Source organism: Alligator sinensis, unplaced genomic scaffold (genome assembly GCF_000455745.1).
Source record: "Alligator sinensis unplaced genomic scaffold, ASM45574v1 scaffold463_1, whole genome shotgun sequence".
NCBI classification, from domain to species: Eukaryota; Metazoa; Chordata; order Crocodylia; family Alligatoridae; genus Alligator; species Alligator sinensis.
In genome coordinates, this window is record NW_005842584.1 from 442,272 (window position 1) to 457,980 (window position 15,709).

Sequence of the window (15,709 nt, forward strand, 5' to 3'; positions counted from 1 at the left end):
CGGGTACAGGGCCCTAGCCCCCCCCTGCACTGATCTCCTTGACAGCTGGTAGGCTTTGTGGCTGCATCAGAGGCTAGCAGACCTGCAGCTTTCACCCTGCTGCACCTTAACATACACAGTGTCACCCATGTCACAAGTTTTGCTTGTCTGCAGTTTGAGGTGCAGTTTCCCCCAAACCCCTGCACCTATCATCTTGAAACTTGGTAGGCTTGGCAGCCAGGCCTGCAGTAGTTTCCCCCCCGGGGCCCAACTGGGTACCCTCACCTGGTTTGGCCCACCCGTTGAGGCGGTTTACTGGGGTGTGGTTACTGTCGCATGCAGACAGCTACTTGGAGCCACAGGTGAGAGGTGAGTGCTGGTGAGGACCAACAGAGGAAGAGTCACTCAGGCGAGTGTGATGTACTCTTTCTCTGGAGGTGCTACCTCTCCCAGGCACCCCAGACACCCCATCCTACCATATTTTAGTAATACCCCACTCCATCCTACCATATTTCAGTAACAGAGACCAACTGTTTATCCAATGAGATTGTAGCTGACTGAACATGGTTATTTTTTCCTATGAAAAAAGACAAAGCACCCAGTTGCTGCAGCTGCTACTTCTATACTCCACCTTGTGCTTCTCAAATGCACTCATCAGCCCTTGCACCAGCTTAACACCAGTGGCCTTGAGAAACACTGGCTCAGTGCTGAAATTGCAAATTTTTGCTCTTATGCAAATTCTTAGCAGGTGGAGACAGAATTGGGGCTTCAGATGCCTCACTGCAGCAAAGAGCTTCAGACCTCAGAGAACAAATAGCTCTGTTAGGATGATGCTAGGAGGAAGCAGAGCCTCTGGGGAATGGCCAGAAGGGCAGGTTAGCAAAGAAAGTCATGTCCTGGAGATGTGAGGGGCACAGTAAGAGCTGACAGACTTTGCAAAGGAAATGACAGCAAAGAGCAAAAGGCACTTGAACCACACAACGAACAGAAGTGAGACCACGATGCAGTGAGGATGGGGTAGAGGTGAAAGATGATCTAGAGAAGACCCAAGAGTTAAGCGGATGCTTTGTCTCTCTTTTAACTGACTGATGTGGATACTGGAAGCAAAAGTAGGATGGGAAAAAGGGACGAGGGTTCAGATGTAGAAAAGACCAGAACTGAAAAGAGATAAAACACCCAGCACTTGATGTTCCCCTGTTGGGCAATCTCCAACTCCAGGCCTGCTGCAGCCCAGAAATCTGAAGGATCGCAGGCTCTGGTGTGGCCGTCTGGCCCCTGGGATATGCCCATGGGTGAGGGGTGGGAGGACAGTGGGACAGGCTTGGTGGGGATGCTGGGACAGTGGGGAGGGCTGCAGGCCATGTCCAATGGCCATGATTGACTTGAAGCTGGCCCTGCAGCCTGTGGGTTCCCTGGGCACACGCTGGGGCAGGCTGGCTTGGCTCCTGCCTGTGCTTGACTAGAGAGTGCAGTGGAGTGAGTGGCTCTTGCAGAAAGGAGCTCTCTCCCCAGTCCCTCCCCTTGTGGTCTCTGCTCCACCTGTGCACTGGGGCTGATGGCTCTGATACTCTCTTGGCAGGTCTTGGGGCCAGAGTCTGTTCACAGAACATACCACTGTGGGAAGCCAGTCTGACCTCCTGGACATCTCAGGCCTCTGGGTTTCCTTGGACAGCCTCAGGGTTGATGTTGGTACTGCTGGGCAGGAAGGAACAGGCCTTGCCTGCATCCATGTTCTGTCTTGTTATCTTTGCAGCTCATGCCCTTGGCTTAGCTGGTGAGTCCTCCTGTCTCCAATTTTCCTGTAGAAATTCCAACCTCCCGACCCCTAGCACTTGGCTGTCCCTGGGCACAGGGTGGTAGTGGGGAGGTGGGGAGGGAGGAAAGCTGCTGAGAGACAATTGTACAACCCCATTTCCTGGAAGGGGAACTGCTGTTGCACTTCTCCAGTGCTTCCTGGAGCAGGACAGTGCCCAGGCACCAGGGGTACCACTGTGGCCTTACCCCACTGTACAGTTGACTAGACAATAGCTGGCACTGGATTGGACCCAAACTTCTCTGAGCTCCTTTGAAATCCCAGCCTAGAAGTGTAACCACGGCCAGTGCCCTGGCTCTGACCCATATGCAGGGCTTGGGCGCATCTCATCCCACCCACCTGGGCACTAAATTCTCCTTTTCCTGCTCCCTCCCTCCCCATCTGCCTGGCCCCAGCAGCTGCACAGAAGGCCGTGCTGACCCTGGACCCCCCCTGGAGCACCGTGTTTAGGGACGAGAGTGTCACTCTGAGATGCACTGGATCCCACTCTCCTGGAAGCACCCGCACCTCTTGGTACTTTGAGGGAAAATTCTGGAAATGGACAGAAACGAACAGCCTCCCAATTAAATCTGCAGCAATGAAAGATAGAGGCAAATACCAGTGCGAGACCCGTGGCTCCACACGCAGTGACCCCGTCCAGCTGACTGTCTCTAACGGTGAGTGCCCTCAGGTGGGCTCCATCCTGCTCTGCACCCACTGCTGGGACCCACAGCTCTGGGCCGGTCACTGGGGCCAATGAGACCTCCTGCAGTTGATATCAGGGGACAACTGTGCAGGGCCTGCCCCCCATCCCCTGCTCTCTCAGGGCTCTCCAGAGACCGACTGAGACAACCTCTCCAGCTTCAGGACAGAGTCTCTGGGATGCACTCCCAGTTTGCTAAAGACATGGCAGCAGTGAGGCAGACACTTCCTGCTGTGGCACTGCAGGGTTGCGGGGGCTGTGCCCGTGCAGGGGGTCAGTCCGGACAGGACCCTGTGCTCGGTTTGTTCCTGAAGCTCTCAGGGCAGTGGTGTGGGCAGCCAGCATGGCCTCCTGTCTGGGGGAGCTGCCAGCCAGTGCCCTGTTGTGCTGCTGCTGCCCATGTCACCCACTCTTGGGACTTGTCACTCATTTCCCACCTTCCCCCTCACTCAGCCTGGCCTTGCCCCTCTGGCTGTTGTGTGACTGTCCTGCCCCTGCCCCAGGGCACATTTCTTTGGCTCTGCTCTAGCACTAGAGGGAGTCTCCAGGTTATTTTGAGCTGTGCAAAGGGTACTTTTCCAGGAGCCTGCCCCTCCCTCACATCAATGCATAAACTGCCCTTGTCAGTGTAGCCTGCAGCCCCTGACTTGCCAGGCACAGTGCACCAAGGAGTGCGGCACCTCATGCAATGGTCCCTGCAGCTCCTGCTCGCTGTCTCTCTCTTTCAGACTGGCTGATTCTCCAGGCCCCGCATTATGCAGTGTTTGAAGGGGACCGGCTGGTTCTGAGATGCTGCGGGTGGAAAGGTGGTAAAGTGGGCAATATGAGATACTACAGAGATGGAAGAGACATCACACCAGGGCATGTTCAGTCCAGTTATACTATTGATCAAGCAAAGGTGATGGACAGTGGCAGATACCGATGTGAAGGAAAAATGAATTCTCCTTTGCTTTATTCTACACAATCCTCCGATGAGGTATTGGTTTCTGTCCACGGTAAGGGGCTGATGTGAGTGTGCGGTTGGGCCGAGACAAGACAGCCACAGGATACAGGGCAGGAGGCCACTGGTGACCTGTGAGGGGAAAGGTTCCCTTGGGCTGGATGGCTTCAGGGGGCTGTAATTCACTTGGGTGCCTCTAGTCTCATTCCAGGCTGCCCCAGTTTAGTTGTGGTGCAGCAGAGCCAGGCCAAGGAGGAGGTGAGACCAGAACAGAGCCCCTGATCTCCAGCTGTCAGAGCAGAAAACTCACAGTGGTAGAGATGGGAAAAGGCAAAGATAGTGGGGTAGACAGCAGTGTGACAGTGACAACACAATGAGTGCTTCTGCAGTGCCCCACCTGTCCATTGTAGGGGCCTTACATAGCAAAGGGAGCAGTACATTGCCGGTGAGGTTCCTTATGTAGTAACCAAGCCTGAGACTTATACTGGATCCAGCCCCGGAGCATGGCTCTCCTCACAGTGGAACCAGTCCAGCCCCTCACCCAACCCCAGCCCCACACATCACACACAGCTGACAAGGGGGCAGAACTGCCTGGCCGGCTCTGGGATACCCTGCCCTTCCAGCCACCCAGAGTCCTGGCCCTGCCTCCCCTTGTCCCAACTTTGTGGAACCATCCACAGGAGAGAGACATTTCACCTCCTGAGTACACGTGTTCACTGTGCTGCATGGGGATTTTGGAGCAGAGGTTTGGAAAGAGGGGACAGGCCCCTGTGAAGTCGAGGGCTCTCCTGTGCCTGCCCATGAACTCTGAGGCTAAACCAGGGGTGGACAAAATATGGCCCATGGCCCAGATATGGTCCATGGAGGGACTTTTTTTTCCACGGTAAGGGGCTCACGTTGAGCCTGGCCCCTGCTGCTGCTCCGTGTACCTGGGTGTGTTGTAGTGCTCAGCTCCCCTTTCTAGGCAGCCCAGGGAGTGGTGACTCCTGACTGCTGCCGCTGCCGGCACCAGCCCCATGGTACTGGAGAGGACCCGCACACACAGCCCTGACCCCAGCCCACCCTGGGCCCACTCTGGACGTGTCCTGGTGAAGCGGACCAGCTCCAGACCACCTGGCACCTATGCACACAGCCCCCACCCTGGCCCACCCCATGCCAGCTCCAGACTCACCTGCTCATGCTATGTAGTGGCAGCAGCGGCAGTGGCTGGGCAGAAGCTATTGTTCTGCATGGGGGAAAAGCGGCCTCTCCCCTTTGCTGCTGCAAGGCTCTTCTTGCTGCAACTGCCAGGAGCCCATGCCCAGGCTGCCACTGCTGCCCTGCTGGGTGGCTCGGAGGCGGCAGTGACGGCAGTGGAGAGGAGGCCCAGGGCAGCCGGGGCACGGGCTCCGGGCAGCTGCAGCAAGAAGGGCCTGGTAGTGGTGGGGGGCGGGAGGGAGGCACTTTTCCCCCAGGCCCAGCAGCAGTTTCTGCCTAGCAACTGGTGCTGCTCAGTGTAGCCGGGTGGTCCAGAGCAGGGGTGGGACAGGCCGGGTCAGGGCTGTGCATGCGGGTACCAGCTGGTCTAGAGGCAGGCCGGTGTTGGGGCTGGGGCTGCGTGCTGTTGGCGATGATGCATGGGCTGCTGGCAGGGTGGGGGGGTGGTACTGACTGGTCTGCGGCAGCTCCCCAGAACTGTCTGTGTAGCCTGTGGCCTCAAATAATTGCTCGCCTGGGCTAAACACTGTGGGGTGACCCAGTCTGATCTCTTTATAGAGCTCTTTTCAACACCGGAGTTGAGGGTGGCTGGCTCAGCTAAAGCCATAGAAGAAAGCCCACTGACCCTGCAATGTGTCACACGGCTCAATCCCCGGAAATCAAACTCACAACTTCAGTACTCCTTCTACAAGAGCACCACGATTGTGAGAGAGCCAACGAGCTCCCCCGAGTACCAGATCCCAGAGGCAGGGCTGGCAGACTCGGGACTCTACTTTTGTGTGGTGCAGGTGGTGACCTCAAGTGTACGGAAACGGAGCCCCGAACTAGACATCGAGGTTAAACGTGAGTGTCTGTGATGGGGATTTTGGGGCAGGATTGTGGATTCCCTAAGACAGGGTGTCAAACCCACCTTGGCCCCGATCTAGACCACGGGGGCTCCTCCCAGTCTGGATCCATGGGCCAGCAGCACCTGTGATGGGGCTGTGGCAGGCAGCAGCACAGGTCCATGGGTCTGCTGCTGATGGTCAATGTCCATCAGGATCCAGGGACCCTGAATTCTGTGGCAGGCCACACCTCACACCTTCTAGTAGCCTGCTGGACTATCAGTGGGCCAGATGCAATGGTTTTGCAGGCCAAATGTGACCTGTGGGTTTTATGGTTGGCATTTTGGCCTGAAGCACTTGACATTGTGCTAAGCTGATGGAGCCTGGCTGTGTGCGTCACTGTGGTGGCTGCAGAGGTGAGGCATGTTTGGGAACATGGCCCGTACCGGTAACACTGAAACCCTGGCCAGGAGTGTGCTGTCCCAGCAAGGTCTGGAACCCCAAAGGGAGGGACCAGCGTACAGGAGTTTGCATTGATCAAACTTGGTGCCCTAGGGCCATGGGGTAGGCAGGACCTGAAACAAAGAGTGGAAGGGCAGGGGCATGGCCCCGTCTTGCCCCTACTCTGCTTTGCCTTGAAACATTTCTTTGTGAATTTTTGTTTGAAAATTGTCACAAAAAATCTTAGAAAAGGAGAAACATTTGCTTTCTTTTAGCTGCTCCCAGCCCACAACACACACAGCAGGTATCTCGGCCAGTGCCAGGGAAACCTCAGCCTGGAGGAGGGTGCAGCTGGGAGGAAGGCAGCGGTCCCCACAGGTCCCTGCAGCACTGCCAGGAGGTGTGAGCCCCGCTGCCCAGTGACCGTGGCCTAAGGAGAGTGCTGGCTGCTGCTCCAGGCCTCCTGCTGGCCAGAGCTGGGTCCCCATGGCCCTGCACAGGGGTGGGTGGGCCCAGCCCCATGCCCTATAGTGTGGGGCTGAGCTGATCCCATGCCTTGTAGGAAGCACATGCCCATCTTCTGTTGTGTCCCCTGCCCCTGGCCCCACCTGGGCCTCTACCCCATGTTGATGTGAGCACAGGGCTGTCATTCTGGGGTGTCTCCAGGAGACGCCCCACCTCCCATAACTGATGTGCAGGTGGGGCTTGTGGTCCTGACTGGGGCAGAAGCTGAGCTCCCTGGACATCCCTGCATCCTGGGGCTGGGTCAGTGCAGCGGGACCCACTCCCCTCTTGGTCTCCCCGCAGGAGTCCCCGTCTCCGGAGTCACCCTGGGGGTGCAGCCCCGCAATGGGCAGGTGGTGGCAGGAGAGGGACTGGTGCTGAACTGCTCCGTGGCTGCGGGCACGGGGCCACTCACCTTCTCTTGGCACCGGGAGGGCTCTGGCCTGGCTCTGAGGACAGAGACTCTGCGCTTACGGAGGACAGACTACAAGATCCCTGCTGCCATGGAGAGAGATGCCGGGGAGTATTACTGCGCTGCCTCGAATGGCCACGACCCGGTCCTGAGGCCACAGGCGACAGTCACAGTGTGGGGTGAGTGGGTCCCAGCTGACGGGAGGATGGGGACATGTTGTTTCCCTGGGGAGGACGTGACTCCCAGCAGTCCCAGGCCCTGTGGGGTGGGTGCTGGTGGATAATGGTGCTGGGGCCCAGGCTGCTGGGAGGGGAGGCGGGAGGCTGCTCTGCGCAGGCAGTGCCATGAGGGAGGCGGCTGTGGCAGCAGGAGGCCGGGGGCAGCGGGGCGTCCCTGCAGGGTGTGGGGGGGCAGCACCCGCTTGTCACCACTCTGCTACCATGGGGGCTCCTGGCAGCCAGGTCTGGGGCCACGTTTTCATCCCATTGAAGCCCTTCATCTCCCTCAGGAGCATTTTGTGGCCACAGTGAGAAATATCTCTGGAGGAATCCCATGCTGGGCTTTTCTTGTCCATTACCTCTCACTTGTCTCTTCCTCTTGCTCACCCTGGGCAAGTGAGAAAGTGCAATAAGAACGTGCGAGGAGCCATGCTGGAGTGCTGTTCTGGGAGTGATTATCCAGGGAATGAGCAAGAAGCAAGATGTATTTGCCAATGTCTTTTCTTAGGCCAACTTCACAGTTGGGAGGGATGTTAGAGAAGTTTAGGGGCATAAAATGCCCTTCCTTAGCTCTCAAAAAGCAATACAAGCCACCTCAGCTAAATAACCAGTGGGAGAGATGCTGTAGCAGCCTACACACTGCCCTGGGTGTGTGGCCCTGGCCCCATGTGAGAGGCCAGAAGACCCCATAGCAGGCGTGGGCTCCACACATGTCCATGGGATTCATGTCAGCTGACACGGCTGCTCCTAGCCAGGCCCAGGGCATCCTGGAGCCAAGGGCTGAAGTTCTCAGGTCTCAGAGCAAACCTGTCCCCTTTCCTGGGGGAGCATCAGCACTGGGGTTTGGGCTTTGGAAGTGCCCAGGAGGCCCCACATGCGGGCACTGCACAAACATGGACCCAAGGGCCACCCTGGCTCCCAATAGCTGACAGCTGTAGTGAGCAAATGCCCCCTCCCTCGTCCTCCTCCAAGCTCCCTGGGGCAGACGGAGCTGTGACGTGACCTGTTCTCTCTGTCAGTCCCGGTGTCCCCGCCTGTCCTGACCCTTAGTGCAGACGGCTTCTGGGCCGCCATCGGGGATGCAGTGGAGATCCAATGTGAGTCGCACCGGGGCTCAGCTCCTGTGGTCTATCGGTTTCATCACGAGGGAGCCCTGCTGGGAACCAGGACAGTCAGTGCCCATGGGCCAGGGTCCATCACCATCAACCTGACATCCAAGAGCGACTCTGGAGCCTACTCCTGCGAGGCTGACAATGGTGTGGGTGACGGCCCCCAGCGCAGCGCCCCCTCCCACCTCGCTGTGCTAGGTAGGCCAGGGGATGATTGTGTTTCCCCAGAGGGGAGGTGTCCTGGGGTAGCAGAGCACACACGTGTGGCCATACTCATGCATGAGAGCAGTGCCTGCATGTTGACACAAGTCTCTACAATCCAGGAGGGTGTTCCCTTCTTCTTTGTGCGGCAGATCCCTTCTGTCGTGTAGCTGGTCTCTTCCAAAGGCCAAACTCAAACCCTTTCTTCTCAGTCTAATCAGCTAATTAAACATCCCATGGATAGTCAGCTCCCAGGGGGCTGTGTAGGGTGTCAGCCTGGCTGTGCAAAACGTCCAGCTCCAAAGCACTCGAAAGTTTGTCTAACTTTATCCCAACTGTATGGTTGGTCCAATAAATGAGATTGCCCTCAGAAATCCTTGCCTCTTGCAGTTCCAATGCCCTCGTTGCTTCAAGGCGCATTGCTCTCATCCACTCTGATCTTACTGGGAGCAGGAAACAGCACCTGTTCGGAAAGCATGGGGGTCATTGCACTTTCAACCAGCTCTCCCATCCACCTGCAGGATCGGCCTTGGAGGGGCTCCCTTGCTAGGGCTGGGCCACCTCTTTGGAGCCCCCCAAACTCTGCGTCAGGGACAGGAGGGCTTCAAGGTGAGGGTGTGAGGGAAGCTGGCATCCTTGCCCCTCCTGCAGGAGGTCTGGGCACTGCTGCCTCTAGAGCCCACACAACTGTTCTGAGCAGCATGGCATGGGGCACTGGCGCCCACCCCACTACCCCACCTGGGAGCAAGTGCCCTGCTGGTCCCCTCTACTCTGTCCACATGGCCAGGGCAGCGTGGGTCCCTGCAGCCTGTTCTCTATGACTGCCCCCCTCCTCCCTGCCCCATTCACACCACTTTTCTCCATGTGAACTAGAGCACAGGCAGGAGCCCTCTTCTCCAGCCTCCTTCTCCCCCCAGCCCCATTCTGTGCTCATGCCCTCTCCCTTGTGCTTGCAGTGCCGGTGGCTGGGGCCAACATCACCACAGATAAGCTGGATCCAGTGCTCATGGTGGGAGAAAGCCTGAATCTCAGCTGCTCGGTGCAGGTGGGGACAGACCCAGTGTTCAGGTGGGTTCATGACACTCAGGAACTGGACGTGGCCTCAGGGCTGGGCCTGCTCTCTCCTGTGGGGAACGTCCTGTATGTGGAGTCGGTGCAGCTGGGCCATGCGGGGAATTACCAGTGCATCGCCAGCAACCAGCTCAGTCCCCAGAGAGTCTTCCTGGCCCCCAGCGAGATTCTGGCCATCACCGTGAGAGGTAAGGCCTGGGGCTGGCTGAGGGACAGGCTGGGTGGGGCTTGGGATAGGATCAGGGTCAGCGTTATGACCAGCTGCAGAGTCAGATTCAAGACCCCACTGGGGGCTTTGCACCCAGCCTGGATTTCATGGTGAGATGAGATGGGGACAGATTTAGTACCAAGAGGGATCCATCCTCATTCTGGTACATCTGAGATCCCAGCCTGATTCTAGGCCAGGCCGTGTCTCTGCCACATGGGTCAGAGCTGGGAAGGAGCTTTTGGACCATAACTGCCCTTAGTAGGATCTGGGGTGCCTGCCAGGAGCCTGCTGAAGAGGGGTGGGAAGGAGGGGAGGCAGTGGGGCAGTAGGGAGGGCATAGTGCTATGGGAAAGCTGGGAGGTGCTGCAGGCTAATGACCGAGACGAGACCCTGCACAGATTTCAGTGGCCCAGCTCCCATGTGTTTGATGCTGTTGGCACAGGGGTGCTGCTGCTTACAACTCCCCAGTGCCCATAATGCTAGGGCTGTAAAAGGGGTAAAAGGGGCATCCCCAGGGCAACAGTAGAGGCTTGCATTGGAAGGAAAGTATCAGGCTGGAGGGGGGTGGTCAGAGGCGCTGCTCTAGGTCAGTCTTGAGACCAGTGTTACTTAACATTTCCATGAGCCACCTTGGCACAGAAAGGAGGATGGTGCTGGGGAGCTCTGCCAGTGACACGGCATGGGGAGCACTGTCAAGAGAGGAGGGCATTGCACAGACCAGATGGGGTGACCCTGAGCCCCCAGGCAATGGGGTCAGGATGGGTTATGTGCTTGGGGCTGCTCCCAGCCAGAAGCTCTTTGGATGGGAAAGACTGAGGAGGAAGATCTCAGGTGCATCAGTCCATCACCGAATGGCTGAGCAACCAGCACAAGCAGCTGTGGAGAGGCCAGAGCGATGTACCGGGATGTCTTGGGTGGCTGCTGCCAGTGGAGACAGGGAGGGATTAATGCCGTGGCCCAAAGCCCTGGTGGCCCCTTGCCTGGGGACATGTGCACAGCCCCAGGCACTGTGGGAAGGCAGAATGCAGCCTGGGGCAGCACAGGGGAGGGCTGGCGCAGTGTTCGGGGAGTGAAGCACTTGTTGGGCGAGGGCTCAGCTGGGTTGGGCGGGGAGGGCATGTGCTGGACTTGGGACTCACACTCCCTGTGCGCTGCTTGGGGATGAGCACCAGGGAGGGACAAGATCTGATGGAAAAGGCCAGTGCTGGCACAAGGGCAGATGGGAATGAAGCAGCAGGTGTTGCTGTGGCTATGAATCAGAAGGCAGCTCCTGGTCCTCGGTGCTGCAAGGCTCTGAAGCCGCCATCCAGTCAGAGCAGTGGGGTAGGGGATGCTGGCTCGGTGTCAGCTGCTGGAGGATCATAGGAGGTGCTGCCTGCAGCAACAGGGACTGGACGCATGGATGCAGTAAGCACAGACACTTGGTGCTGTGGGTGCCAGAGGTTCCTGAGTAGGTTTTTCTTTGTCTCCCCAGCAGACGTGAGTGCCCAGATGGCTGCGAGTGCATCTGTCACGGGTGTGATAGTCGCCCTCCTGTGCCTGGTCGGTGCCATATTGGCTGCTGTGCTCTACATCAGGTACCGGCAGAAAACAGGTAGGTATCTGCCTTGGCCCCACTCCCAGCATGCAGACCTTGCCATGCAGGCCCTCTGAAATACACAGGCATTGCTGATTGTGTCTGAGGATCACACCCATGCAGGTGCTTGTGGGGAACATGGGTATAAAGCGGGCACAGACACAGGGATTCAAACTCCCTCTGTGTGTCCATGGTGTTTGCTCCCTCTCTGCCCTGCTGCAGCCACAGCCTGTCTCCTGCCAGCCCCACAGGGACAACTGGGTGAGTCCCTGGATTCCCACTGCACCTTGCCCAAGAGCTGCAGCAGGGGCTGGGGCTGGAAGCATGAGCCTGGATGCTGGTTTCAGCTCTTCCTCGCTCACCCCTGCCAGCTGCCCTGGCCTCAACCTTTGAGGTTGCACAGTGGAAGCTGATCTCTCCATCACCATTCCCACCCCAGCTCCCCAGCCATTGTCTCTCGTGTTCGTGCAAAAGCCAGCAATGCCTGGCAGCTGGGGCAAGTGTCTAACACCCCTTTTCTCACTTGCTTGCAGAAGAGACATTTTTCACTGCTCAGTGGAGGTGAGTGCAGCCCTGGGAGCAGGCAGGTTGTTGCAGTGCTCCCAGGGCACTGGGAGGTGGTGAGGGGTGAGTTCAGTGTTGTCTTGTTTTTAGGGTCTTGGGTTACTTCATGCTCAGTGCCGGGGTCATCCCTCAGCTACTGCTGCAGCTGCCCCTTCCCTGGTGATGACTGGAGCTGGGTCTTGCGGGTGCAGCCATCTAGGGCTCTGAAGGTGGCTGTCACCATCCCCTCTGCCACCACCCTGAGGTGGGCATGAGGGACCCTTGGTGCTTGCTGGTCAATGAGTCTGAGGCTGGGCACACATCAGGGCATGCTCAGCCCAGGTGCATGGCAGTGACAGGGAACCCCCATCCCTGAGGAAGGGCACAGGAGGGAATCCCCACTGGATGTGGGACAGAGACTGCAGCAGGACTTTACTGAGGGCAGTGTTGGGCGAAGGGGCTTTGGCATGGCTTGCAGGAACATCCAGGGTTTTCCCTGCCTGGTCTCTGGCAGATGCTGGGGAGCATCACGTGAGTGTCTGAGACCAGGTGCAGACAAGTCATGTTGTTAGAGCAGGGACTGGGCTGAGACCCAGAACCACAGACCTTGCCAGGGCTTGATTCTCCCTTGCACTGAGGCCTGTTCTTCTCCAGGCCCAGCTCAGGCCACAGAAGGCTCTTGGCATGAATGTGAATCTGGTCCCCAGGTGTAGGTGCCTTCTTTGTCCATCTGTCTCTGTCTGTCTGTCTGCTTGTGCCCTGCTCTGTGTGTATCCACGTTGTTCCCTTGCTCTCACTGCATCTTCTTCTCCACAGGCGCACTCTGAGCCCAGCGCAGCAGGAGCTCCCTGCCCAGAGGCTGCCTCCCCCGGCTGCCGTGGGCTCCCTGGAGCTGGAGCCAGAGTATGACAATGGTAAAACCCTTTCAGTGTGGGCAGATGAGCCAACTGATCAGGGCAGAGGAGTAATGTCCCAAGCTGGAGCTGTACCAGGGATGTTCTCCTACTCTGGCTCTGTGGCACCCATGGGTACAGATGGGCTGTGGTGCCCCCTGGGAGGGTCCACTCAGACCCAGCAGCTCTGACCCTGCCCGTCATTCCAGGGGATGATGAATGCCAGTGTGCCTTGTCTTGTCTCCAGTAGACAGCTGCCTAGATGCCTTCTCCATCCCAGGCCCTTCAGAGCCCCCTCCCATCAGCCAGACCCTTCCCAGTCAGCTAGACATGAGGGGCAGGGTGTTGTGGTCTCCAGGTCAAGAGCCCATCACCAAAGAACTGGGTCACTGGGAACTGAACTAGCTGCCCTTGCACAGGCCAACATATCTGCACCAGCCAGGCAGAGTCACCCTGCGGACCTGGCACCTCCACACTGGGACTGTCCTGGACCACTTCCATCATGATGTGCACCAAGCACTGCTGCCATGATCCCCTTGGCTCCTGCAAGCAGGGCAGTCTGCGAGATGCCCAAAGCCTGGTAGTGCCCTGTGCCACCGCAGAGGAGCACGGGGAGCATGGCTGGACAGTTTCAGCTTATTGGCTTCCACTGGGGCACGGAGCTACTCTGGCTGGAGTGATCCCACTCGATCGGTGCTCAGCCCTGCTAAAGTACAGCTAACCCCTGATGGCCTTGGCCAGCCTGCTGCTGCCTGGGGGCTTGTGCCTGGGCTGCCTGGGTGGGACTGCGGTGCTAGGGAGCAGGGGGAGCATAGCATGGCTCTAGGGTCAACAAGGACTAAGTGAGACCTGCCTTTTTCTTCCAGTGTGTCCCCAGGAGCAGGAGAGTGGAGACGTGCTCTATTCAGTTATCAGCATCAAGAAAGGAAACAGGGGTGAGTGGCACAGAGCCGTGTCTTGCTGGAGTGGCAGAGGGATTTAACACAGCGGTGGGTGAGGAGACACAGCCGCAGCTGGGTTTCTGGTGGGGAGTTTAGCTCCCCTTGTCTGTGACTTTCTTGACCAGTTAACCAGAGCCAGGAAGTGGGGATGCACCATGGGCAGTTCCTTCAAAGGGAGGTACATCGTCTCGTGGATTCCTTGAATCAATGAATTATAAAAATGTCCATTTCTCTGCCTAAGCTGCAATTAAGCAGCTTGTCTTTGCTGACTGACTTCTCTGGGAACAGTAAAACTTAGTGTGCACGGCTGTTAGCAGTCAGGCCTTTGTCTAGGGGCTGTAGTAAACGTTCGAGGGGTTCCCAGAGGGAAATCCGTGAAATGCTGTTTTCTCACCAGCATCTTCCAGTTCTTGCTACTGCAGTCAGGACTTGTCACTGCGGTAGCTCTAACACTAGCAGAGAAGTGTCACCTACGCATCAGAAGAGCCCACTCAAACAGCAGGAAATATGGAGCAGGGTGAATCCCCAGGGCTGGGGGCTTGGACGCTTTCCTGCATCTCCTCAGGCTGCAGACTCAAGGTTTCTGGCTCCCCAGTGCCGGGATCACCCTGAAATCCTGTGGGAATGGTGTTTGCTTCAGTGGTTGTTCCTTGGGAGGTCTCCATTCCCATCCAAGGCCAGGAGCACAGAGGCATGTGCAGGAATGGAAAGCAAGGGGAGACTAGCTTCCAGCCCCTCCAGAGCCTTGGTTAGGATTTGGTTGCAGGGCTGGTGTCAGCTGGCAGAGAAGCTCAGACATCTGGGGCCCCTCCTGCTTCATGCCCAGGTTGGCAGGATGCAGCTCCTTGGTTCAGACAGGGCTGGCACAGGGGTAGGACAGAGGTCTGGGGTCCCAGGCCCTCAGCGTTGGGTCCCAGGTACATCAGGGAGCTGATTGGGGTGGCATGGGGGTGGTGCCAGGTGCCCAGAGTGTGCACATTACTCCCCAGGCCTGATCCCTTTGTGTCTGTCTTACAGCGAAGCCCACAGGAACTGCTGAGAGGGATAATGTAAGTGTTACCACCACTCCCAACCCAGCCTGCTGCTCTCATGGGGCCTCTGTCTATCCCCTCCCCTCCCCGCTCATGACCCCTGTGCTCTCTCCACTAGGGACACCTTGTCACCTATGCTGTGCTCCCCAGCCCCATGATCCCCCGGGATTCAGCCACCAGAGTGAGGGCATCAGAAGAGAGAGACGAGCCCATGAGCGACATCTATGAGAACGTTCCCCACCCGTAACCTGTGTGTGATCCCAGCAAAGCCCCTCGACACCTGGGATGGACCAATGCTTTGATCCCCACTTGGCCTGTAGCACAGGGTGCAGGGCATGAGGGCTGGGACCTCAGGAGCTGGTTGTTTTGAAGAAGGGCTCAGGACAGCAAAGAAGTGCAGCCCAGCAAGGGCACCACACCACTCCTCCAAAGGCCGGTAACAGCCTCAGGGTGGGAAGGAACAAGTGAATCATGTGCTCCGTCCTCCCTAGTTTTAGCCTCTATTTGTTTCTCAAATCCAGAGCCTGCTTTGACTCAGTGCATTTCTGATCTACATAAGATACATCTGGCAGTTGCAGTGGCAGACTTGTTCAGGGCTATCTTCATGGACACAGAAACCCTGTCCTCTTATCTGTCGGTACTGACATCCTAATGGTGTCGTTAGTGCAGAGATCTCAAAATTGACTCGTGACTGGCTGAGTTAGGGCTTCCTGGCCTGGGGGGAGGGGGCCCAGGCAGCAGCCTTGATCTGCTGTAGGGCTTGGAAAGGGGCCTGTGATTCCTCCTCACCCCAGAGGGTGCTGGCTGATGCTAGGTTGTAGTCATGCCAAGCTATAGTTAAGCTAAGGCACTGCAAAGGATTTTAGGCATAGCAGGCTTCACCGACCACTGGATGACTGGATAAAAGATACAGTGAGCCAAAATGCTGGTTTAGAGTAAGGAACAGGAGCTGAACAGATGGAGGGGTACAACACTAGAGCTCACTAGTAAAGGAGATAACAGGAGGTGAGCTGTACTCAGCAGGGGGTGAGCTGGAGATACCCGAATTCAGAAGGGAGCAAGCTCTAGATGCCTGAACTTGGCAGAAGGAACTGCAGTTGGCAAGGCATGAGCTGCAGGTGTCCAG

At 57.4% G+C, this 15,709-nt stretch overlaps 1 protein-coding gene across 1 annotated transcript; it reads left to right on the forward strand.

Moving 5' to 3' along the window:
• The first annotated feature begins 1,346 nt into the window (after nucleotides 1-1,346).
• Nucleotides 1,347-14,830, forward strand: LOC102381253 (Fc receptor-like protein 4). The gene is given in 15 exon segments (XM_025214480.1): nucleotides 1,347-1,382; nucleotides 1,492-1,527; nucleotides 1,529-1,586; nucleotides 1,589-1,753; nucleotides 2,188-2,448; nucleotides 3,203-3,469; nucleotides 5,170-5,454; nucleotides 6,684-6,971; nucleotides 9,277-9,579; nucleotides 11,074-11,193; nucleotides 11,709-11,736; nucleotides 12,535-12,632; nucleotides 13,478-13,546; nucleotides 14,570-14,601; nucleotides 14,702-14,830. Coding segments are annotated over 15 exon segments (2,175 nt in total).
• Nucleotides 14,831-15,709: the final 879 nt, after the last annotated feature.